Source organism: Parasteatoda tepidariorum, chromosome X1, assembly GCF_043381705.1.
Source record: "Parasteatoda tepidariorum isolate YZ-2023 chromosome X1, CAS_Ptep_4.0, whole genome shotgun sequence".
Classification (NCBI taxonomy): Eukaryota; Metazoa; Arthropoda; class Arachnida; order Araneae; family Theridiidae; genus Parasteatoda; species Parasteatoda tepidariorum.
The window spans coordinates 72339671-72366519 of NC_092214.1; the positions used below are offsets into that span (position 1 = coordinate 72339671).

Sequence of the window (26849 nt, forward strand, 5' to 3'; positions counted from 1 at the left end):
TTTATTGTTATAAATTTCTAGTTAAATCCTTGGTAACTAACAAATCAATGCACAGCATAACAAATCACTTCAGCAATGCAGTATGCACTTTAAATTCCTCTAGTTACACTCAATTTGCGCTTTTGTTTTCATATTTTGTAATCTGGCAATCTTGTTGCGAAAATATTTTTAAATCATTCTTGAAGAATTTCCCGTTCATGTAAGTACATCTGGTTTCGCTACTCGCTTTATAGATTTTGTTTTATACTGTTTTATCTTTTATTTTATTTTCTGTTTTTACGTGTTATTTTTACTTATTGTGTTCTATTTTATTTGTTGTAATTTTTGTAAAAAACTTTTTTTTGAGTGTTCCTCACACTATTGTATTAATATATTTTGCTTTGGCTATATTGATACAATATCAGAATGCACTCTTTTTTGCGGATATAATCACAAGGGCTGATGAAAAGATTATATCTTTTATTTTCCGGTTTTTTTAGAAAATTTCATCCTTTTTTCTTCTTTTTTTTTTAATCAGTTTGTTATTTTTTTCCATTATTATTCCCCCCCCCCTTTTTCATATGTCTATAATTTTTCTTTGTTCTATCTTCATTTTGAACTTATATATATATATATATTGAATAGAAATAACTATACATTCTGCAAAAAAGTTTGGAAATGGTCAATCTCGAAAAGTATGCATCGAATCGAAAAAGGGAAAAGAGTCATTAAATTTTTTTTAAAGCTATCCAATAATACCAAACTTGATCTTCCACATCTCCCCCCCCCCCCCGGNTCACATCCCCCCCCAGGGGACAGGGTAGGGGCAACTTTGAAATCTTTAATATGAACCCCTATTTTTTATTGCAGTTTCAGATTCTCCAGAAATAAACCTTACTTGACCACTAGGTTTATGCATTTTGCATCACAGATGGTACTGTAACAGAGAAAATTAAAATCAAGTATAAACTGTTAAAGATGTCGTATCTTGAGAATCATCAGATAAGAACTTAAAAATAGACACGTTTCACATTTTTTAAAATAAAAACTGAAACTTTTGTATTTATTTTTTTCTAACTGATGGTTTTGTGAGATACTCCCATTTTATAAAGTTTACCCGATTTTAATTTTCTTAGTTACAACTCCATCTGGGGAAGCAAAATGCATAAACTTATACATCTAATAAGGTGCTTCTTATTGATTAATTGTATGCATTTGATTTAAAAAAATTATCTTTAAAATTGTATTAATATTGTTTCAGATTATTGCTTTGAATACAAATACATACCAAACTGCTTCCAGAGTCTTAGAATTGAAAGTGGAAAATAGATCTAGTAAGTATTAAATAAATAATTCCAAAAAACTGAATTGGTGAGATATTACTTATTAAAAAAAGTCATTCACTTCAAAAATATGTGTATATCGAAATGAATGTCGATATGTTTCAAGTGCTCAGAAATTGGGTGCCCATTCTCAAGACTTGCCAGATGGGAATAAGAAAAAACAAAAGTGATTTGAATTATAAAATGTAAAGTTGCCAACAAAAAAAGGAAAATAAAGATGAGAAAGAAAATAAACAAGAAAAACCGTAGTAGTTAACAGTAAAACAAAAATTAAGATCAAAGAAATGAACAGAACAAGTAAAACCACTGTGGCCAAGAAGGGCAAATTAAGATAAAATGCATTTCCACATGATTTGGAGAAGTAGTAAGGAACTAATTTCTTTAACACGGAGAAATCATCTCTCTTTTGAATAAAACAAAAAATTCCTGGGCATCAAGAGAAGCTAACGTGGCTGGGGTGGAACTAATTTTGACACTGCCAAAGTTGAATTCATGTCTAAGATATAAAAAAATATAAAGCAGTTGATGATTTGACAAATTCTTGTTAATGGACATATCTATCGTGTTTCTTAAGTCTACATTTTTAATAGTGTTTGGTTTGTGGCAAATTCTACAGCGATCAAAACTGATACTACAGTTTTTAATAGACTTAAATTATATTTTGTTAACAGGCTTAAAAAGGACTTAAAAATCAAAACAAAAGAGAATATTAGCAATTATATAACAAACTAGGAAAATAAACGGTTAGAAGAAGAGGGGGATTTGAGTCTATTGAGTTAAGCAAGAGCTGAATCATCTATAGAAGGGTTAATTCCACAGATTGATCCCCTTGTTGACAACATTAATTGGAAATGAATTTTACCCTGATTTGCCCCTCTTGGCCATGTAAGTTTTCTTATTTTGTTTTATTCTTGGCTACTGTGGTTTTTCTAGTTTTGATTCTCAATTTTATTTTTCATGGACACATTTACATTTTATGTTTCAAGTCACTTTTGTTTCTCCTTATTCACATATAGCAAGTCTTGAGATTTCCTATTTCCTCCTTGAGTCCTATTTTTGAGCATTGTAACTTGATGACTTTTGTTTTCATTTGCATATTTTGGAAACCAATAAAGTTTTTTAATAAGATCTAGTAATCTTTTAAACTATAATATATGATTTTAAACATAAAATTTGTACAACGGAATCTTTTTAATTTTTTTTACTGTTACATAACATAAGAGGTCTTTTTTTTAATAGATATTATCAGAATTGGTTTGAACTTCAATTTTGATCTTACTGTGAAATTTTTTTTTTCCTATTGGCAAATAAAGATAATCATAAAACTCTAAATAAAATTTTCACTTTCTAAGTAAAGTCTTAACTTTTTAAATAAAACCTTTGTAAATAATCTCTTCTTTCTAGATAAATGAATCTAACCATAGACAAATTACTGATTATTATTTTTCAATAAATAAAGTATATATCTTATATTACTTTTTATACATTTTTTCCTAAGTGCAGCAACATTTATATAATCAGATTTGATTAGGTGCCAATATTTAGAAAGTTTATTGTACTCTTTTATCATTCATATAAATTTTTTATAGGTGTCTCTGAGTATGAAGTTGAAATGAAATTCTTGAACTTGAATGTTGAAGATATGTTTAGCTCTGACAGACTTAAACGCTTGATAGAAATATTTCATTCTAACTTATGGAAAGGTAGTGGAGATATATATGTCACTAAAGTTGTTTCTTCACTTGATGTGGGAGGGCGTTTACCTCTAAATCCTAACATGAAAGAAGGGTTTGTATTTCAAAATAAGCTTCCTTTTTTTAATCCTATTGAATTGTTGCTTAACATAATATTTTTTTTTAGAGTTGTCGTTAGAATTGGAGGAAGTTTAACTTTTTCTCGTGACTTACTAGATTTGGAACGAGAAGTGCAGCCTTTAAGAAACAGACAACCATGCCCACGAGATTATAAAAGAACATCTGTTGAACATCTATTTCGAAGTAGAAATTTTGTAACTGACTGGTGCAGTTTTCGTTTGGTAACTATTTTATTTTCATTGGTTATTTTTCTGGGAACATTTTATACAAGTAATATACGTCTGTAGGAAGTTTTTATTAATGAATTGTGGAATGTCTGTTTTTCATATCCAAAACTTAAGATTTCAAATTTGACCCCATCCTTTCTGTTAGTACCATATTTTTCGGCGAAAGCACCGCTTCGTCGCAAGCGCCGCACATCGATAAAAATGAAATTTTTTTAAAACAAAAAGTTATAGTAAGCGCCGCAATGGCGCTAAACCGCGCATATCAGCATCCTTTTAGAAGAGACCTTTAAATTACCATTTAGAATATCTGTATAATAAAAAATTAAATTTTTGTATGCATTTCATAAAGTAAAGTTTTAATTTCTAAATTATAATAAAAAATTTCTTTTTCAGCAATAAAGAAAAGAAGAAAAAAAGAAAACAACAAAACGATATAAAATAAAGTTGTTCTTACCGGTTGGCACCGCTCCAAAAAAACAGAAAAACAGCAAAAAAATTATTTACATGTGCAGTAGCTGAATTAACGCTGAACTGATTACAGAAATCAGTAAAACAATGTAATAAGAAAAATAAAATAAAAATTTTTTGAAAGAAAGATTTTAAAATGAAAAGATTTTAAAATTTATTACCGTTAACAATTAAAGGAAAAACTAATACATAATAACGAAATAACTAATAATAACAAGAATAAGAAATAACTAAACAGGCCCCAAAAAAATTCTGAAGGAATGAGCGAAGAGGAAATAAGTTTCACTTTCACAATCTTAGTGGGTAGAATGCCCTCTCCTTCAATGGAAATAACCCAATATGACTCTACTTAGAAAGAGAAGAAAATGTTTAAAAGAGGGTGTACCCCACCTCCTCTACGTGTCATTTCTACTGGAGCTGTTTAGGAGAAATCGATCAGTTACATTTTAAAGGGGTTGGGGAAAAGAAAAGGGTATGGGACCCCTAATCCAGCATTCCAAAATTCAGCACTTAATCTGATCTAATTTTTTTTCTTCTTTTTTTTTAAGAAATTTATATTGATAAGATAAAAAATAATCAGCTATATTCTTTTTATTTGGAATTTTATTCTGTTGAAGTAACTTACTTTATTTTATCTTTTAAAAATAAAAAAGAAGCTTGAAAGAAAATAATAATAATAATAAATCTGTGTCAAAGGAAACATCTGTTTCTTAAGCAGTCTAAAATAAATTGAGAAGTAAAAACATCTGCATTCCCAATGAACAAAATATAGAAATGCAAGTTGGAAAAAACTGATCAATCAATCTTGACAGCTGGGCTTGTGCTTTACTGATTTGCCCCCATATTTCCCTCCTCTGTTTGACCATAAATTGGCCGCACCCAGTTGACATTGAGACTACCATGGGGACAACAAAATGAATTCTATCCCTTTTGCGGTTTTTTATTTGATTTATTAATTTTTTTATTTTGCCGCTTTTTATTAGTTTTTAACTGCTAATTTGTTTGTTTTTTTTGTCAATAGTTAGCTTGTTTTTTTTCTTCTTGTTAATAGTTGTTTGCTTGTTTCTTTTATTTTTAACGTTATTAGTTTTTTGCTTGTTTTTTGTTGTTATTCATTGTTAGTTTCTTAGCATTAATTGTTAAAAAATTTTTTTTTTGTAGTTCCTTGTTAGCTTTTTTTTTTTTCTTGGGAGGTATGCGTCTTTTGTTAAAACAAAATATTATCTAAAAGAAAAAACGAGAACTATGATCTCGCTCCAAAGAAGAAACGATTATTTCTTCTTCATAGGATTCTGATTATTTCTTCTTGATTATATTATATAGATTATTATTTTGATTAGTAAAATTTCTCTTAAGATGGGCCAGTTTTAAATTCACCCCATCATAATCTACGATCGAAACTTGACTAAATTTATTGGTTTTTCTGAAATTAACAGTGGAATTGAATTATAGTAATATTTGGGGGCCATATTGGAATTTCCGAAAGAGATCCGAAGTTCGGCATTTCGTCAGTCCCGTGAGTGTTGGATTTAGGGTCCTATTACTTCTTTTTCTGTTCTCTCAAATTACAATTGCCGATGTTCTGCAGCAGATCGCGATATGGGTGAATATTTTGTCGACTTAGTTATTAATTTTTTTAATAGTCTTTCTCTTAGAAATTTATTTAATTTTAAATAACTTTCCTTGAAAAAATTTTTTGCTACTAAAAAATATTTCGTCGGAAGCGCTGCATGTAGGAAAAAAACAACTTTTTTTCGATAGCGCCGCGGCGCTTCCGCNTAATAGTCTTTCTCTTAGAAAATTATTTAATGTTAAATAACTTTCCTTGAAAAATTTTTTTGCTACTAAAAAATATTTCGTCGGAAGCGCCGCTTGTAGGAAAAAAACTTTTTTTTCGATAGCGCCACGGCGCTTCCGCCGAAAAATACGGTAGTTTATTGTTATTCCATCAAGCTTGTGTATTTATTTGTTACCTTTTATATATTAATTAAAATCTTTTTCAAATATATTGCAAGAAATAACCTTAAGTACAGTATTTTATTCTTTTTGAAACGCAAAACTACATTTTTATCCAAAAGGCTACAGTATATAGGATAATAAAAATGGGTTCTTTCTTCAAATCTAGAGGTACTGTGTATAAAAAATAATTAGGTTTTTGTGATTTAAAAATTATTTCAAAGTATTTTACAAACTAAATTGATAAAATTATTTGCTATGTCAAAATAAGACTATTAAAAATTGTATTGGCGGGGCTGTCAAATTTTTAAAATTTTTCTTAACTATTCCAGATTTTAGTTTTGGCTAAGCGAACTGCAGAAAGCTTCTGAAAGCTCAATTTTTTAAAGAAGCTCATATTTTCTATCATATCTCTTTGCAATTTTTAAACTACTTCTTGTTTTTGTTATTTTTTCGTGGAATTCAAGAACAGCTATTTATTATTTTTTCATAAATTGCATTCCCCCCTTATTTAAGCATGCAATCTTACTATCTGAATATGTATGTTTTAATTTTATGTTTTGTATGTATATGTATGTTTTATGTATATGTATATGCATGTTTTAATTTACAAGTTTTGTGATATTTTTTAGCTATTTCAAAAGCAAGAGAGAAATGCTGGCTCAAGTTATGACAATACTCATTTTTCTACAGCAATTACAAGTGATGAATTTCACCCTGAATCAATAGAACTTCCTCGAAGAGATTTTGCTCTAGATTTTATTGTATCTATAATCATTCCTACTGCAATTGTTGCCATAATTTCAACTGCCCTTACATGCATAATGTGTTGTAACAAGGAAGGAATGTAAGTTAATGTTATACTATTTTTTTTACTTAATATTTGCTATGATACACAATGCTTTAAAATTGTCTCTTCTGTACGTCTTCTCTATGTAAGCATTTTTGTCTAATCGCTGATTATTTGTTGTGGCAGAATTATTTATTTTATTAGGTTGGTGCAAAGATTTGATCATGCATGTCCTGTAATTTAGTACCAGGTTTGAATAAATCTTTTTAAACTATACAAACTTTAGTATATGGCCTGAATAAGCTTGGAACTCATTTAAGTTTTATAAAAAATTGGAATTTAAAAAAAAGCTTTCATGTTTGAAGTACAATCAAACCTTTGTATTACGAACTGCAAAAACACAAGTTCTTCAATATCACGAACTGCAATTACAATAGCATGAAAAATCTGAATTCCCTTCGCTTTTGTTATGTTGGTGATAGGAAAAATCTATTTTAACTGAATACATTTCTTAGTGACCCTCGATTTCACGAAATATTTCTGATCTCTAAATTTTTTTCCTGATTTTTGAAGAATTTTATTAGTAATTTATTGAGACCCTTATAATAAAGAGATTAATTTGTTAACAAGAAAATGCCTGATTTATCTATTCTGAAATAAGTGGACATGCAAGATGTACGTATAGATATCTGTCTGCTAATAATAAAAATATTTTTGATATGAATATTTTTGACTAAGTTGTGATAGAGAAGAATCATAAATATTATAGAGAGGTTAAGACATATGAGAGACTATGAACTGAAGGACTTCAGCAAAATATAAAATCAAGTACCGTATTTTTCGGCTAAAGTGCCGCTTCGTCGCAAGCGCCGCACCCCGATAAAAATTTAATTTTTAAAAAAAAAGTTATAGTAAGCACCGCTCCGGCGCAAGCACCGCTCCGGCGCAAGCGCCGCAATGGCGCTAAACCGCGCATATCAGCATCCTTTTAGATGAGACCTTTAAATTACCATTTAGAATATCTGTATAATAAAAAATTACATTATTTTATGCGTTTCATAAAGTAAAGTTTTAATTTCCAAATTATAATAAAAAATTTCTTTTTCAGCAAAAAAAAAAAAGCAACAAAAAAAGTTTTCTCTTTCAGCAAAACAAAGAAGAAAAAAAAAAGAAAGCAACAAAACTATATAAAATAAAGTTGTTCCGCAGTTGGCACCGCACAAACCAGTTGGCACTGCACCAAAAAACAGAAGAACAGCAAAAAAATATTTATATGTTCAGTAGCTGAATTAGTAAGGCTGATCTGATTACAGAAATCCGTAGAACAATGTCATAAGAAAAATAAAATAAAAATTTATTAAAAGAAAGATTTTAAAATTTATTACCATTAACAATTTGAGGAAAAACTAATACATAATAAAGAAACAGCTAATAATAACAAAATAAGAACTAACTAAGCAAGCCCCAAAATAATTCTGAAGGAATGAGCGAAGGGGAAATAAGTTTCACTTTCACAATCTTTGAGGGTAGAATTTTAGTGGGTAGAATGCCCTCTCCTTCAATGGAAATAACCTAATGTGACTCAACTTAGAAGGAGAGAAGAAAATGTTTAAAAGAGGGGTGTACCTCACCTCCTCCACGTGTCATTTCTATTGGAGCTGTTTAGGAGGAATCAATCAGTTAGGACTCCTAATCCAGCATTCCAAAATTCGGCACTTAATCTGATCTAATCTTTTTTTTTATTTTTTTTTTTTAGAAATTTATATTGATAAGACAAAAAAAATCAGCTATATTCTTTTTATTTGAAATTTTATTCTGTTGAAGTAACTTATTTTATCTTTTAAAAATGAAAAAGAAGCTTGAAAATAAAATAAAAAATCTGTGTCAAAGGAAACATCTGTTTCTAAAGCAGTTTAAAATAAAGTGAGAAGTAAGAACACCTGCATTTGCAATGAACAAAATAAAGAAATGGAAGTTGAAAAAAACTGATCAATCAATCTTGACAGCTGTGCTTGCACTTTACTGATTTGCCCCCAAATTTCCCTCCTCTGTTTGACTATAAATTGGCCACACCCAGTTAACATTGAAACTACCAGGTGGACAACAAAATGAATTCTATCCCTTTTGCGGTTTTTTATTCGATTCATTAATTTTTTTTATTTTTGCCGCTTTTTATTTTTTCTTGTTAATTGTTGCTTGCTTGTTTTTTTTTATCATTATTAGTTTTTAGCTTGTTTTTGTAATAGCCACCAAGGTAGATCGCTCATTCATTGTTAGTTTCTTAGCATTAATTGTTAAAAAAAAAATATATTTTTTGAACTTCCCTGTTAGCTTTTTTTCTTTTTCTTGCGAGTTTTTCTTGCGAGGTAAGCGTCTTTTGTTAAAACAAAATGTTATCTAAAAGAAAAAACTAGAACTATGATCTCACTCCAAAGAAGAAACGATTATTTCTTCTTCATAGGATTCTGATTATTTCTTCTTGATTATATTATATAGATTATTATTTTGATTAGTAAAATTTCTCTTAAGATGTGCCAGTTTTAAATTCACCCCATCATAATCTACGATCGAAACTTGACTAAATTTATTGGTTTTTCTGAAATTAACAGTGGAATTGAATTATAGTAATATTTAGGGACCATATTGGAATTTCCAAAAGAGATCCGAAGTTCGGCATTTCGTCAGTCCCGTGAGTGTCGGATTTAGGGTCCTATACTTCCTTTTCTGTTCGCTCAAATTACAATTGCCAAGGCGCTAAATAGATTTCTAGCTTGCGATTTTCCTTAAGCTGGGGGTGGATACAAGATGCATACCTTTTGAATTTTCTCCTTATGCGATGTTTTTTTTAAAATTATTATTTCGTTTATTTATTTTCTTACTGGCTGCTGCCGAAAGTTTGCTAAGAATTGGCGATGTTCTGCAGCAGATCGCGATACAGACGAATATTTCGTCGACTTCGGTATTAATTTTTTTGAATAGTCTTTCTGTCAGAAAATTAATAAAACTTTCATTGAAAAATTTTTTTGCTACTAAAAAATATTTAGTCGGAAACGGCGCTGCATCGGAAGCGCCGCATGTAGGAAAAAAACATCTTTTTTTTCGATAGCGCCGCGGCTCTTCCGCTGAAAAATACGGTAAAAGATATTAACATTGCATCATTACTTAGGGTTTATGTTATAGAAATGGGCATTTTATGTTGAGTGTCTTAGCAACACCCTCACTTATTGATTTGCCTTGACCAGCATATGTGCCTTGATTAAGAAACTTAAGGTGTTTTATCAAAATGAAAGGAAATCTATTTTTTTTATTGTAAGCCAATTTCCATCTTGTCAGAAGCAGGATGATATGATTTTTAGCCATAATTTAAATTTCTCTACCTTTTTAAAAATAGGCTTATATAGTAATAAAATAGTCTTGGAGCTATAATTTTGTGACTGCAAATTTTGATTTTTTTTAAACTTTCATTGTTTTTATTTTAAATATACTTAATTAGAAAATAAATATTGTTAGATTATGGCAGTATAATTTAAAGTTCTAAAGTGGAAAATATTAATAAAAGTTAGGAGCATTATAGTAATTTTATATTGTGTTTTATTGCAACTGTTTCTGAATTAAAATTTGGTAATAAAACATTTTGAGGTCGTTTTATAAAAAAAAATTAAATAATATAAAGAAAACAAAGTATAAGAGAAAGAAACATTGACATTTTCCCAAAATTTTTCATTTAAGTACCCAGAAAATTTGTTACATATATAAATAGAAAGTGGGTCAGAAGGAGAAAGTAGGACATTCCCACTCCCTTTGGATTTCTCGAATTTTTCAGTAATATATGATCTGCTGTAAGAAATGATCTGCCCAATACTTGAAAAAACTTTTTAATTTTCTTTAAGCATGTTAGGTGAAAGTGATAAGATTTTGATAATCATTATTGTTATTCATAATTTTTGCCTGGAAATGATATGTAATAAAAATAACAAATCATAAAGTGGATGGAGATGTAATCTTTCTTAATTTTGAACCTGAAGAATTAAGATTTGAATTAGAACCTGAGAAAAAAAGTTGTAAATTTAAAAAAAAGTTGTATTTTTAAATTTTGATTTCTCAGGAACTATTTAGCTCAAATCTTGTATTTTGCCATGTAAAATTGAATCAATGAGACTGAAAACTAGTCGTCCCCACTTTTTTAAAAAAATTATATTTTTGCATTTTTAAGTTCAGTTGATGGAGATACATAGTTAGGAAATATGAAAAAATTCACGTCCTGTTACTTAGTATAGTATATTACGTGCAGTGAATCTTCAATTTAATTGGAAAACATGCCATATCCTTGGAAATATATCACCAGGTGGCTGCTGTTATTACATATGAAACTATTTGTAAATGTAACAATTAATTATTTAGTTTAGGCTAGTTATTTTGTTGATCCTTTTTGTCATATAATGAGTGATCCACAGTTAGTTCTTTAGATAGTATATGCCAAAAAATAAATAAATAAAGTAAAGAGGCATAAAAGTAACTATGAAGCATTAAGGAGATGACTACAAATACTTTATTTCAATTATAAATAATATGATACTTGTTTTCAAAAGCTGGTTGCTGGGGCATTATAAGATAAGTGTGTTATCAAAATGCTTCTATAGAAAAGCAAGAAATGAGAAACTACAGTTTCAGGTGTCATAGTAAGTTTACTTATAAAAACACTACGCCTGGTGAAATTGATATCTCCTTTCAGTGGTGGTTTATACAAATGAATACTTAATGTGTTTAAAAAAATTACCCTAAATGTGGCACCATAACCAGTTATTGAAGCATATTTTGCAGCACAGATAGTCATAATCCAAAAGAGTTCTGAAACTACACAAATATCCATGAATATATAGTCTAAGACTTAGAAACAACCGTTATTTCCTTTTTAATGACAAATTATTAATATTTTTGCTTGTATTAAATAATGTATAGTATTCACTTGACGGTTTTGTCTGAAAATGATCATTTCCAAGTTCTAATTATTTTTTTAAAAAATTAAGTAATGTTATTGCACAATTGCAATAGAATATTTTGTAATCGGCTATATTTTAGCAGCAAAAAAAAGCTCTATTTATCAAGCTGATACTTAACTATTCAGTTTTTGTCTCTCCTGTAAAATTAGTTTTGTTGGAGACAACCAGTTTTTGAACTCATTGATTCGATTGCATTCTTTAAAATGATGTAAAAGATTTTAAACCTGATTGTTGAAACTTTTTTGATTATTATTAAATAAAATAATGAAAACTTATCACAAATTATATTTTGCTTGGAATGATCATTGGAAAAACAAATTTTATAATTGTGTGCAAAAATGTTTCAATTCGCTAGAAAAGTTCTTTAGATGAGGCAAAATATACAAAAAGTGAAATTAACATAAGGGGGTGCAAACTATTGGGACCATATTTCTTTGATCAAAAATCTGAATTTGTGGAAATAAAGGTATGTTTGTTCAGAGAAAATATGTTTTTTTTTGTCTGATTTCGTAACTGAAAATATCTGCACTAATTAATAAGCATATTTGAGGTCATCCCCTTAAACATTAAGATTATGGGTGGTCCGTTAATTTTTTTTGCACACTGTATATTTAATAACTCAAATCAGTGAGTTTTGTATTTATTATTGTTGTACAAAAAATTAAAGTTTTTATAAATTGTTTAATTTTTTTAAAATTATTTTCAGAGATCAGAAGTGTGATGTCACTAGGTAAAGTTCTTTATGTATTTCTTTCCATTTAACTTTCTTACAGCAAAAAACATTGAGTGCTTTAAATTTTCTTTAATATTTGTATTTGTTTATTTTTATAAAATTTGAGATTCAGTAGTAATGTATTGTGAACATGTGCAAAAAATATCGTTTAAATGAGTCCTCATTACTTAATAAAATATTATTTAAGAGCATAAATAACAGTTATGAAATCATGAAAGATTAAAATAAAGTGCTTTTAAATAAGTTCACTGAAAGAAACAATTGAAGCATTATTACATACCTTTCTCTTTGCATTGCTGTTTTATTTTAATCATAATGATGCCACCAAAGGAAGTAGAATAATAATCTGAAGAATATTTGGCATCTCCTCACAGATAATTATTATCATTACAGTTTGATAATATTATTGATTTGTGTATTTTTCTTGAAAATTTTAATTTTTGTGATAACACAACTTGTAAATCTCTCTAACTATATCTGCCATTTTTAATGTACTTTGCAAATTTATGCCTTTTATTTATTTTTGGATTTATAAATTTACTTTAAAATGATTTTAACCACCATACTTCTAATAAATAATTTAAAGGTATGGCAATATTTAATGGTAATATTAAATATTTATGGTAATATTAAAGGTAAATATTTAAATAAAGGATTATCGTATCATGGGGTATTTAAGATCTTACAAAATAGCATATTTCTGCCTATTATTGTAATTCAATTTTAATTTTACAATCACCACTGGGAAAAATCATCCCCAGAAAGATTTAAAGTTGGCAGATATGAATAATAAATATTTTCATTATTTATTGAAACAATGAATTCAATTATATTCACATTCTACTACATTTAAAAAAGTAATATTGCCTGCTGAAATTTATGTTGTACCATTTTATCTCGAAATTTTCAGGTTATTTTTTCACACATTATAAATTTAGTGATCTTTTTTTCTTTGCTAACAGTATGCAACTGGATCATTACAATTCAATTCAGCATGCATCAAGTGATATTCATCGATTAACAGTAAAACAAGACAGTTTGCAGTGTGCAGGCTCTACACCAGAATCTTCTTTCCCTTGTTCTCACACTGATAGCCCATCTTCTACCCTACCCAAAGGATTTACATTGAGGTATTATATAAGTTTGTTTTTTAAAAGTGGTATTTTATTTACAAAACAAAGGGTTAAGTTTCTTTTAATCTTTTTTTAAAAATGTTTTTAAAGAACTCATAAACAATTAATTAATATTGTTCTTAATTTGATATTTACCCTGTTCACGAAATTTTTGTTCCTGAATCTTTTCTGGTGATTTTTTTCTATTTACGAAAATTGTTTTTGAATGAATTATCACCAGTTATGTTTTATTTTATGAATTATCTTAGTATTTCAATACTTCAATTATTTCAAATTACTGAGATATATAAGGTATACCATAAATATTTGTACAAAATTTAAGAAAAGTTAGGTGACTTCAAAATGTCGAAGATTCACGTTGAATCCATTATTAGAAATTTCATTGTATGCCGATAGGTGGTGCTATTCAGAGCGTTGAAGGGAAAATTTCTGTTTTTCACAATAGTTCCAGCAATAGTGATGAGACCATGAAACATTAGTGAACAGTAAGTTGGCAGATCTTCAATATGTGTTCAGATTGGCTGATAGCAATGCATGAGTGGCTCAAAAATTGTATTAAGAACAGGTCATACCCAGAAACGTATTGAACCATAAGATTTGTGCAAATGTGCATCACAATTTAAGTAGATATAGAAAGTAGCATAATAGTTAGAATAATAGTAAGAGCTATGTAATAGTAGAAATTGAAAAGGCAGGCAATAAGTGACCATGAAATCGAATGTGATGTCTGCTGTAGAAGGCAAACCTAGTACCAGCATACATGCTAGACTGACTGCTGTAGCTGAATCACGAAATGGGGTACACTGTGTTTTGCAAGGCAAAGATGTTCAAATCCAGAAAATCAGCAAATTATCTCGTCTTTTTAGAAGAGCTTCTACAAAGCATATTTCATTATGTGAATATGTGGTTTCAAGATGAGAGGGCACCAGCCCATTGTGGACATATTTGAATGTCTCTTTTGGGCACTGATGAATTAGGTATGGTGGACCTGTTAAATGGCCCCCCACACTCTCCTGATTTAAGCAGTATGGGTTTCTTTCTGTAATGAGCACTTAAAGCTGTTTTGCATGCAGCACTAGACGAGTCCAAAATAGGTGTTGTAAAATGTTGTGCAACTGCAGTAGCTAAGTCATGTTACATTTATTTTTATTAAAAACTTAGTATGATAAATTTGTCATGAATAAAAAACAAGTAAAATAATAAATAAAATATGAAGTTAAAATAGGAAAAACATTGTTTTTAATTTATTAATCTTACATAACTAGCATCTGGATAAAGATAACAATTCAATAATGTAAAATTAGACTAAAATGCAGCGAAGGAGATCGAAATATTTTTTTACTAAACATTCAATATTTTTTACTGTTCAATTATTTTTCTAAGATGTATAGGTGGATGATTGTATAACAAGTTTCCTTTACTGACTTTTTAATTGGCTTAAATTAAAATAAAATTTGAAACACATTCTTAATAATTTCTACTTTTTTTCTTCATAGAATGAATTTAAAGATTTTATTTTATAATTATTGTCTTCAAGTTCTGTCTTTTTATGAATCTTTTTTTCTTAATAATTTTTTGTGGTGCATTAACATTAACTTGGGTCCCTTCTCTTTCACTAAACAATTTATTTTCTTAACATTACTGCTGCTTTTAAAACACTGCTGAACTTTTTTTTATTCAAAATCATTAACATGACTTTATTATTCAATAAAGTCTGTCTACACTGTAAAAATAAGCTTTTGTTGAGGACTTTAAATTAATCGACACCATATTGAATCTGGAAACGAACTATTATGTTGTTTTAATTTTAACTGTGAAAATAAAGGTAGTGATCATGAAAATAAGAGCACAATGACTTTTGGCATCGGAGTAAAAAAAATTTTAGTGGATCATTTTTGGCGATTAAATTTCTGCATTTCTTGGGATATATAAGCAAACAAATTCTTGCTTCATACTTTCAAATTTTTGTACATTTAACATGCTATTATAGCATATCAGCAATAACTCTGTAATTATGTGAAAAAATTAGAAAAGATTGTATTAAGTATTATTTATTATTCTGTTATTATTAAAAATTTAAAAGTACTTCTTACAAATATGAATCAAAGTGAAGTAAGAACTCAGACATTTACTAAATTAAAGTGTATAAATAATATAGAGAATGTATCTAGAGCTATTGAGTCAGTGCAAAATAAATGTCTAATGTGGAATACCTTTGTGATTGACCCCTGATTAACAGATAACTTAATCGACTACTCTTTTGTTTTATGCTGTAGAAATACTATCAGTAGCTATCAAACATCAGCAAAATACAAATTCTTGAATTATTTGTTTTGCCGAAAAAAAATTTCGAAATTGTTATAATAGTTATTTTTCTTTCGTTTTTTATATGGATTTCAAATGAGACATTCTGCTGCAATTACTACTTAAAAAAATGCTTGAAAAACACAATATTAAAGGTGAATATCTATCAACAAACTTTTAGAGATGGTTTAAAAATTTTTAATATTAAAGATATAGACCTGAAAAATAAACCATGTTGTCACCAACAAGTTTCATTCTTTGCTGGTGGACAATTTAAGTATTTTGAATTTAAACCTAAAAAAAATAGATCCTGAAATAGTGACTAAGCCAGGTAATTGGTGATGGGCACATAACTGTCTTTAGTAAACAAGTATGAAATACTCTTGCAAGATAAAACAGCTTTCATATTTCACACAATAAATGATTTTAACATTACATGAAATGAGCTATGAAGCAAAGGCCTCTTGGGACATGGCATACACCCCTTTACTATTTCCAGGTAAAGATTGCAAGTTATAAATTAATTTAGTGAATAAGCTAGAAAATCCTCACTCTTGTAATTTCATCTAAACAATTTAAGGGGTTGTCTTTATTTTTATTTTTAATTTTGGTGTTAAAAAGAGAGCAGCGATATGATGATAAGCAATAGAATGATGTGATATACAATAATTACCACAAATTTCAAATAATTGCTATAAAACCATATAATCAACCAAAGTTTTTTTTTAATATTTGTTATTCATTTTATTTATTATTTTCTCTTTAGGTTGCATGTTAAGTTTAGGCAATTGAAAAGGAAGTAATTTTTCAAACAATCAGGATGGAAAATAATTGTATTTCATTATAGCTGCCACTAGACTTTGCATGGTTATTGACAAAACATTTTGCAGAGCTTTTAAATATTCTCTTTTTGCAGGCTGCCTAGGAAAATGGATAACTTAGGATCTCATTAGATTTACACCTAGTTAAGTAAAAGGTATGATTTTTTTTAATCATAAGAACAGACAGCTTAAGCATTTTTTCTATTAGCATTATTACTATTTTTAATTTCATTTTCAAATTTTTGTATAATCCTTTCCTTTTTTTATCGATAACACATCAGACACAGAATCTTAATAGTTGAAAAACTTTAGGTTTAGGAGCCCCACTTACATTTTTTTTTAATGGCGGGCACTTGAAACTATTGTCCATTGGCCACAGAAAGTGCCAGAACTGCCAACTCTCTTTTCGTTGCCCAGTGGGCAGCCACGGCGGTGGAGCAGCGTCACCCACGTCACACTACCACAACCCGTCTATAGGGTGGGTCACATTCACACACTAAGGAGAAAGGACATAGAATACAAATAGAGAGAAAGAAACATCCATGCCTTGCCCGGGATTTGAACCCAGAACCTTTCTGATGCAAGGACAGTTCCTTGCCCCCTACACAGGCCGGTCAGCGCCTCACTTAAATAAACTTGTCAAAATATTCTTATTTTCTAATTCGATGATTTTGACATTAGTGAATATAAATTTGGAGGCTACTGCATACAAGAACAGCGTCTAGACCTTAAATTATTGCTTCTTTCTGTATGGTTGAAATGGAATACAATTTATCAAAAGTTCAACATCAATTAGTAAATTTGAAAACGAATGAAAAATTATTAGTGGTAAAATATTTTTGAGCTTTCCTACTAACTTTTATTCTTATTGAGAATGTTTTTTTTAATGCTAATAAAATGGCGATTGAATTTTAGAAGTTGTAGTCATGTTTTCAAGCATTCATAAGTCTGTTTAATATATTTAGATGTAATGATGGTCAATGTCATATTAAAATAAATTTATAAATTAGAGAAATAAATAAAGAAGCATAAATTTTCTATAATTTTAAATTGAAAATAAAATCTTTCAGAAGATCTGAAAAAAATTGGCAGCTGTTATATGGGTATCAATTGTATTGGGCTCTATAAGTTTCTAGAAATGTGTGCACTGGGCTCAGATTCTCTTCCTCAAATGATGTTTCTATGTCTCATTTAAGTAGTTTAGAAAGTTATTATTTTAATATTCAAAGCATTTATTTTATTACTTGTTAATATCTTTGTTATTATTGTTGACTTAAGACTAATTTCACCATCTATGTAGTTTCCTAAGAAAAGCAAATTTTCCTATTAGAAATTTTTTTTTGATTACCTAAATGGTTTTTTAATTCTGTGATGCTGTGATTTGAGTTTAAGAAATCATTGTTTGGTAGGAGATATGAGGGATGGCTGGCATTCAACTCATTTCTACTACAATGACCAATAAGAACTAGTACTGTTAAAGCATCTTTACTATTTAGTCATTTCATACCAGAAATGTTTTTTAATCACTTAAAGTTTTTATTGCTCTGTGAAGCATTGAACTATGTCTATGTATTTTGAATTTAGTGCATTAAAAAAGTTGACACTTCCAGTGTCATGGTGAATAACTTCATTCAGAGTATTGTTTTCCCTAAAATACATTTGTATTTTAGATTGTTTAACATAGCTTGCTGTAACAAATTTTAAAGAAGTAGTGAGAAAACAGCAAGGTTGACACCAAGGTTGGACATAATGTTTTAAATCAATAACGGTGTTCTTAGTCATAAGCAAAAATTTACTCATTAATATCAATAAAACGAGGAAACCAGATTTATCCGCATTCTATGTTGCTTAACTACCATTAACACTTATAGTATTTCTTGTAACTGGGTAATTTTTTTGAGCGAAAAAATTATTTAAAAAAAGTAAGCCAATTTTTTTTATGTAACTTACATGTAAAATGAAGTAGGTTTTTGAATTTGGACGCTCAATTAGAGCTTGCATGAAAGTGAGGCAATTGGTTTCAAATCCAAGAGCTCAGTTCATTTTCAAAAAATGTAATAGATGAGAAAATATTTCGCTCAATTTGGTATTTGTATTTAGATTCAGTTTTAGTAGCATTTTTAGCAAGGATTGATGTACATATTAATGAAAAAATTAATTTATTTTGAAGAAATTTTTTTATAAATTCAAAATTATTTAGGACATTAAAAGAAACAATTAAAAGGACAAGAAGTAACTGTTTTAGATTAGAATTGCACAATGCAGATTTAAGTAATAGTTAAAGGGACTTTTATAAACTAAAAAAATAATAATAATTAAAAATTGTTGAGTTTTTTTTATAACTTCAATCTTCAATACTGTGCTCAGTAAAAAGAAATTATTAAAAATTAATACAAAAAAAATCATATTACAACTAAATCCATTGATGTAAATTGCAGTGTAATTGTTTAGAGTGAATTGCTTTTAGTTTTATTTGTGAAGTATTGCCGTTTTCACAGTTGTTTTATTTTTTTCTTTTAATTCTTAATTAAAAAAATCAATTAATTCAAGTTTATTCCAACCATAAGGAAATATTTATCATTATTATATATAAAATTGTGTTTTCTTCTTTTTGTGTAATCAATAGAAATTGTATTATTTCAATGCTAACTGATGTAATTATCTGTAATATTTGAAGGAAAAACTTCAACTTAACTTGAAACTGATTAAAGGATTTTGTCGCTTTGATAAAAGGAGAGAGTTTTCATGTTGCTTTCTTGTAATAATACAAAACAAAAGAAATAAGGATGTTTAAATGCTACTTGCTATAGGTTTTGCTAATTTTCACTAACTTCTATGGAAAAAAACTTGAAACTGAATAGCTATAAAACAATTAAAGGATTCGGTTGCTTTTAGTATAGGAGAAAGTTTTCTTGTGTGAATATCTTCGATAAATTTGCTATTGTCTGCTTTAAAGATGCATGAGACATTTATGCTAGTTTAATTCAATATATTTTGCCTGCATTCAAAGATGTGCCTACCCAAAAGTAAACCACTATAGTTATAAACGTTTTCACAATGTGATTTTAATGTGTAAGACTTTTCAGGTGAAAATTAATGTTAGTTCATATAAAACTCTAAATTTTACTTTATTTTGACTCATTATCAGTATTCATATTATTGAATAGCCTACTTAAAAGGTAAAATTTATTCCATGAGCAAAAAAAAATAAATACTTTTTTTAAAAAATAGAAAGATTAAGTAGCTTACAAATATTTGCAAAACAATCTTTGGGGTAGATAATCAATTTCTATTCAAAACGTTTTTTAAACGAAAAACATTTTTAATTACTAATTAATTTTGTAACGAAATAAAATAAATATTTATTTTTTAGTGCATAAATTGCCTTAGTTTTTTTTTATGATTGTGAATACTTAATGACACTTTTAATTAAGACCATTGAAATCATTAAATTTATTTAACTTAAAGACGAAAGCAAAGTAATTTTTAATATGTTCACATTTTAGTCATTTTAAAATAAAACTCAAAAATAATGTATAAAACAGCAAACCAGAGACTTATTCCTTTGTGATTTTAACCCTTTTAAACAATAAAAATTATTTTTATAGAAAAAAAAAAGAAAAATAATTACTAATCTGAACCCTTTATCAAATGAAATTACACATTGAAATTCAACAACTACTTATTCAGTATTAACAATTCTAAAAAAGCACTAACTATCTAATCTATTTTCTTAAAATATAATGGAGCTTAATTTGTTCTTTGCAATAGCTAACAATGAGTGAACACAAAATTTACGTGACTTCTTGATACAGTAGGACACATATACAGAGAGGGACTAAGGAAAAAAAGTTCTTTCAATCCAGTTGCTTGCTAAATCCAAATTCACTTTTCTTTTCGACATTTGAAACACCTAAATAAAAAGCCCATTCTCAAGAAAAAGGTAAATGCCAAGACTGAGCTTTACTTACATGTGACTCTAAAAGCAGAAATTATTTTATAATCAGGTACTACTTTGGAGATAATTGAAATTCTCAAAATTCTCTCCTTATCTTCTGGAATGAGACAATAGACTTATCTGGTTTCTAGTCTCTCTGGTATTTTCCCTCTCTCTGAAGATTGCAATAGTTGTCGATAACTTTGAAAAATGATTCAACTATTTCTAAATGACACGGAAACATATTTCAGAGTAATTATGTTCCAAACTATTTTTGATTCTAAATAATTAATAGTGTTTTGTTTCTTTTTTTAATAGTGTCATTATTTCTGATCATTTTTCATGCTTCCAAAATTATTTCCTTTGTTAATTCTGAGAAAATGTGAAGAAATTGTTGGCTAAAAGAATACATTTTATCAACAAAAAAAAGTTCTGTTTTGCTTCTTAACCCGAAATTTCGTTATAAGTGCGTTCTACCGTAGTAAATAATAAACAAAAGTAAGAGAAGAAAAACATGAAATCAAGCTTTTTTTATTTATACAATTACAATTTAATTATACTTTCAAATTACAAACCACACCCTCAGAACACATTTAAACTAATTCATTCCATAAAAATCAAATCAGGTCTAGTTATATTCTATGTTGGTAAGCTGGTAATAATACCTACATAATTTCACATCACTATACTCACAATACTTTCAAAGAGTTTATTTCACTTTATAGGTCTAAAAACATTAAATTGCTGTATCAATTTAAAATACAAATTAGACAGTCAGGATAATACTAGGAACTTGGTTATCAGAATTATGATTCAGGTTTTAGATACCCGTGCTCCTATTTTTCAGTAAAAGTTTGCTAATATTGCTTTCATTTTTAAACCTGAATTAGAAATTTTAATAAAAACTTTCATAGGACTTGATACAATGACCCCCTTCCCCCCACCATAGCTTAGTCAAAGTTTAGTGAAAAATAGAACAAGCTTACTGTTTTTTACCTGACATGCACATAACATGTGCACAACTTAAGACATCTCTTTATTGTATTCTATATGGTAAAAATGTAAAATTGTGCTGCTATATGATAAAAATGTATGTTGTCATTTTATCACATTTAATATTGTGAGAAATGTCTAGCTTTATTTTAATAGAGAACAACACAGAAAAAATCCTTTTTTTTTTAAAAAAATTTCAAATAATTTAGTAGTATGTGCATTTAAGAACATTGTTCAATAAGTATAAGTTGAAATTTAATTCATTTAAATTAATTTCTATCTAAATGCTTCTAAAATATCAAAATCAATTTTTTACACTATTTTTAAACCATTGATTATTTATTTTATTTATTTATTATTATTATTTTTTGATAATGAGCAAATTTCTATTATATTTTAATTTGTAGACATTATTAATTCATAATTAATCTTTTTTTAAATTATTATTTCTAAGAAATTGTAACAAAAATGTTTTAGTTTTGAACATAATTATTTAAAAAACTAAAGCATTTAATTTAGTATTATGATAAAATAACATCATTTTATTATGCAGTATAAATTTAAATTGAAAAATATCAGGTCAATTTATGGTACAATAAGCTGTAAAAAATCTCTTCGTTGTTTATCTTTTATAAAAGTTTACCCACTGAATGCTTCTTTTCAACTTTAAGATTATGAGCTTCGAAAACCATAATGCGTTTTAACAGGCATTTTGATTATTAATTATAAATTTTTCTCTTTTAATTTGTATACTGACATGTATTACAATTGTGTCAAGACATTCCAATTTGAAATGCTCACTTAATTATAACACTTTTTTTTTCTTTCCCCCAAGCCCTGAGCATGTACCTAGGTTATGAAAACCCTAATTATAACACTACCTGCATTGTAAATATGAAAAATCATAAAATTTAAGGTACTTGTGCATTTCAAAGGAAATAAATTCATCTCGACTATTATTGATGCCAGTAATGTTTAATTATTTGTTAAGTGCAAATGCAACTTACTTATTTTGAACAAGTTTTTAAAAAAATTTATGATATTAATAAATGATCAGAGAAACAATTAATTTCTATCAAAATGCATTTAAATTATCAAAGAAGCTGTTTTCCCTGCTTTTAACTTATTGGCAATTTTTCCAATAAATGCATTTCAATTATAATATGAATTTTGAATGATAATGATTTGTAATAATAATTTTTTTCTTTTATAAATAACTATTAATATAAGAAATTTATTATAAAAATATTTTTTTAGTTTATAATATAATGGTTGTAATAAATAAAGTGAATAAGTATTTAATTAATATTGTAATTGCATTAACTCAGTCTTGAGATTATATTTAGTACTTTAAAATAGTTTATTAAAAATATGGGAACTAAATTTGGGTTGAAATCATTAGTTATCAAAAGCATTATTAAACATATATATATTAGTAAATAAGTCTTAATTAAGTAACATAATTTAACTTAGAATTCAATTAAGAAGGATCTTAAAAAGAGTCATCTAACGTCATCAAAACATTATTTATATCCAATGTGAATAATGTTTTTTTTGTGGCAAGTAATGATTTGCAAAAACCAACTGTGTTTAGTTTTGCTTATTATATTCAGGTAATTTCTTTTACAATCAATTTGTTCAAAGCTAATAATGCAACTTATACAACTCTAGTTAAGTTCAGCCTTGACCTAGAAATAGATGTTGTAAGTGTCCAATTTTTGAGGGGAAATTTTGAAATAGCTCTCTTAATTTCACCCTTAAAAAAAATCATTGTTCTAAATATCTGCAAAAAGATCTATTTCTCTTTTGATATTTAACTTACCAGAAATCATATTGATGAGGATTCATGAAAACTTAGGTAAAAAATATATATTAGTGAAATTATATATAATATACATCTGAAATATTAGAGAGGACTCCTAGAGATTTTTAATTATTGAAGGGATCATGTACCCCCTGCCAATGATGCCTATGTGCCTGGTATTAGACGCAAAAGTAAGCATACTCAAGCTTGAGTATAGGAATTATGATGTGTGTTTTAAGTTGTTGTTTATATATGGGTCATTCTCATGAAAACTGTCATTTTTCAGTTCATAAAATCCCAAAAAAGTAAAGTGAATAAAAAGCTCTGAAACTTTTTATATTGATAGAAATATGTAATGGCATTATAAAGAAAGTATATATCCTATAAATTATACTTAATATTTAAATTAATTAATTTTTTAAATAATTAATTTATAATTAATTAATTTATAATAATTATTAATTAATTAATTAATTTAATAAATAAATTAATTAATTTAATAAATTAATTTATTAATTTTTTAATTTATTTTTCAAATTAATTAATAAGTAAATTAATTATTTTCACTATTTAAAAAGTGAGGGAATGACACTAATAGTGAGGGAATGATATTTTATTTTAATACATGTTTTTATCTAAGTTACATCTACCTAAAGTTTGAAAATGATAACATACTAAGTATATCTAATATTTATTATAATTTAGTCTTATATATTTAATAGTTTTTACAGGTTTGGGAAATAAAATTGGCTGGCACGATTGAACAAAAAAAAATTTGATAATATACTCATCTTGAATCATTCCCTCACTTCAGCGTCATTCCCTCACTTTATACACTAGTGAGGGAATGACGAATTCAATAAAATTTAAAAATAACAGTTAGGCCTAATTAATTTCTGAAGTCAATCACATACAATTATATTCATACAAGAAAGCAACATATAATTATCCACTTTCTCGATGAAGTTGTATTTTATTTTACTCTAAAAAATGACATGAGGGAATGACAAATGTAAAAAATTTTACCTGGTTTGATTCATTCAAATTTATTCCACAGCAAAGCTTCTTTAAGTTGAAGATGGAAACATACTGCAATTTTGTTCTATGATGCCAGTTGTTAACTTCTGAAGTTTTTATTAAAATATTTTTATTCTAAGAAGATTGCAGGTGATAAGAACATTGTTGTGAGGGAATGACGCGAAACACTGGGGACAAAGTTTAAAATAGTGCTGTGTTAATATTTTTATCAGAAATTAAATTTAAAATTGATTTTCTGAATTCTATATTTCAGTATTCTGAAATAAAAAACACGAATTTGTAAAAAAAAAATTTTTATTTCAGAAACAATTTTTTTCTTTTTTTAAATCAGCAGTGGGGACAAGTGAGGGAATGACATATTGGTATATTTTAATTACCTAAAATAAATAAAAAATAAAAATTGATAATTTTATTTTTATTCTTTTGTTAGCTTGCATTCTGAAGGACACTTTCCCTGAATTTTTTTTCTTTGTAAGCTGTAAAACAAACGTAAAATATACTGGGGACATGAAAATGACTGTTTTTGTGAGAATGACCCATATATACTAGTTATTTAGAACACATTCTTCATTGAATTGCTATTATTAAGTAGAATGTTATTAACAAGAATGATCCGACACAAAATTATTAGTGAAATTATACTCCTTTATTTTAAGAATTTTCAAAACAATAAATTTTCTTTTTTAGCACAGGCTCCAATCGTAATATTACACCATGTCCATAATGAATGGGAAAATATATTAAAGGTACTTTTTTTTATAGTTTTGAAATTTTTCATCTTTATAAGAGTGATATTTATTTTAATCCTTTTTGTTTACTTAATACATTGCAGGACACTCCTAGTTATTATTGAGTCTTTGACAGTGTATTAAGTTCTACAGTACTCAGTGGATACTGCTATTTTACTGTTCTGTAGAATCCTTATCAACCCAATCTTTACTATTATAATATTTTAGTTTGTAATCAAGTTTGATATTTGTAAAAATTTCCTTCCTTATCAAAGTAATTTTCCTCTCTATTTGTTATTCTGATGTTAAAAATTGATTTACTCAATATATAAATCAGTTTTTGAAAAAAGTTTGCTAAAAAGTACCTGGAACTTGTTCTATATATATATATATATATGTATATATCCTGTGTTGATGTATACTACTGTATTAATAAAATAGGAAGAAATGAAGAGCTTAGTTAAATGTATTTACTGACTTTGTAAAAGCATTTTATTATAAGTATAGAATAAGCAACTTTCTGATTTTTTTTAAACACTCTGTTAATTATACCTAATATATTTTTTATTAAATATTGTTTAAACTTTTCTTCCTCTTAATTTGTTTATTTTTTAATAAATAACAGTTTTTTAATGCATTTAACCCTCCAAGCATAGTTTTTCTGAGCAAACTTTTTCTTGGTATGTACTACTTATTCATAGAATAACATGTTGTAGCAAAGCAATTAGATTGAAGTGTGTATGAAGCTAAGAATAATGCTCAGATATTTAATAAAATGTAAACAAGCATATGACTGACATTGTATGATTAATGTACCCTTGAAATAATATATTTAATGGTATATTTTTCTCAAAGTAATTACAATTTGAATAATAGTTTAATAATAACTTTTTATGCAAACAAGTTTTCAATTCTTTTTTTTTTAAATTGCTAATGATTAAAATGTTAATTCTTAAATTATGTATTTGAGTTTTACTTCATATTTCTTAACCAACAAAAAGTCTTTTGCTGAAAATAATTTTTCACGCACATAATTTTCAATATATAATTATGTGCGTGTTGTAAGAAATTCCCAGTATTTGACACAGAAGCTACTAATGAAGAAAATAAAATGCAAGTATTAATTGATTCAATGACTTAGTCTACCATATTCTGATTAGTTTAAAATTTAAGCTTTTATTTACTTATGAAATAGAGTAATTCTCAGCCTTGCCCTAAAATTTTCCTATTGCCACAGAGCACGCCTATTTCTAATTTGACATAAAAATTCTCACCAAACCTTTATTTCTGAATTTGCATGTCTCTGGGTCAAATTTTATTCTAGGTTTATTAGTTTGCTTTCCTCTTTAAAAATGATATTTTTGTAATTTTGACTATGATTGATAATTAAAATGTTCTCAAATGAGGATATTGTTGATTTGCATTTGATTGAGGATTAATGTGACAAAAACACAAGTGCTGTAGGCAGCATTAGGGTTATGACAGTGATTCCCAACCTATATTGAGTCATAACCCCCCCCCCCACCCAGAAAAAAAAATTTTTTTTTTCAAAACATATATTTATTCTATATGTCTGACATTGATTATTTCATTAACATGTTTTAAAAATTAAACTGCGAAAGCATAGAAAATAACTATGTGCTAATACTTTCACAGTTTTTTATATTGACAAACTAATTATTTAAAAAAAATGAATGTGACAATTATTAGAATAAAAGCATTTGTATAGCAATCCAGTGCATTATTCCCAACTTTTTCTTTAATAGAATGTTTTTTTTAAA

General features: G+C 27.5%; 1 protein-coding gene across 7 annotated transcripts in view; it reads left to right on the forward strand.

Annotated features, from left to right (window-relative positions):
- LOC107444168 (sarcoglycan alpha) overlaps positions 1–25858 on the forward strand; it is a 48286-nt gene extending 22428 nt beyond the window's left edge. For 3 of the 7 annotated variants that reach the window (XM_071187984.1, XM_071187985.1, XM_071187981.1), the window contains exons 4-12: positions 1241–1313; positions 2912–3110; positions 3183–3357; positions 6420–6634; positions 12284–12307; positions 13273–13440; positions 16664–16723; positions 25028–25086; positions 25173–25858. In XM_071187984.1, coding sequence (XP_071044085.1) covers positions 1241–1313; positions 2912–3110; positions 3183–3357; positions 6420–6634; positions 12284–12307; positions 13273–13440; positions 16664–16700 — 891 coding nt within the window. In that variant the 3' untranslated portion in view covers positions 16701–16723; positions 25028–25086; positions 25173–25858. The other 4 variants (XM_071187982.1, XM_071187983.1, XM_043052233.1 and 1 more) reach the window with 4 other exon arrangements.
- The last annotated feature ends 991 nt before the right edge of the window (positions 25859–26849 follow it).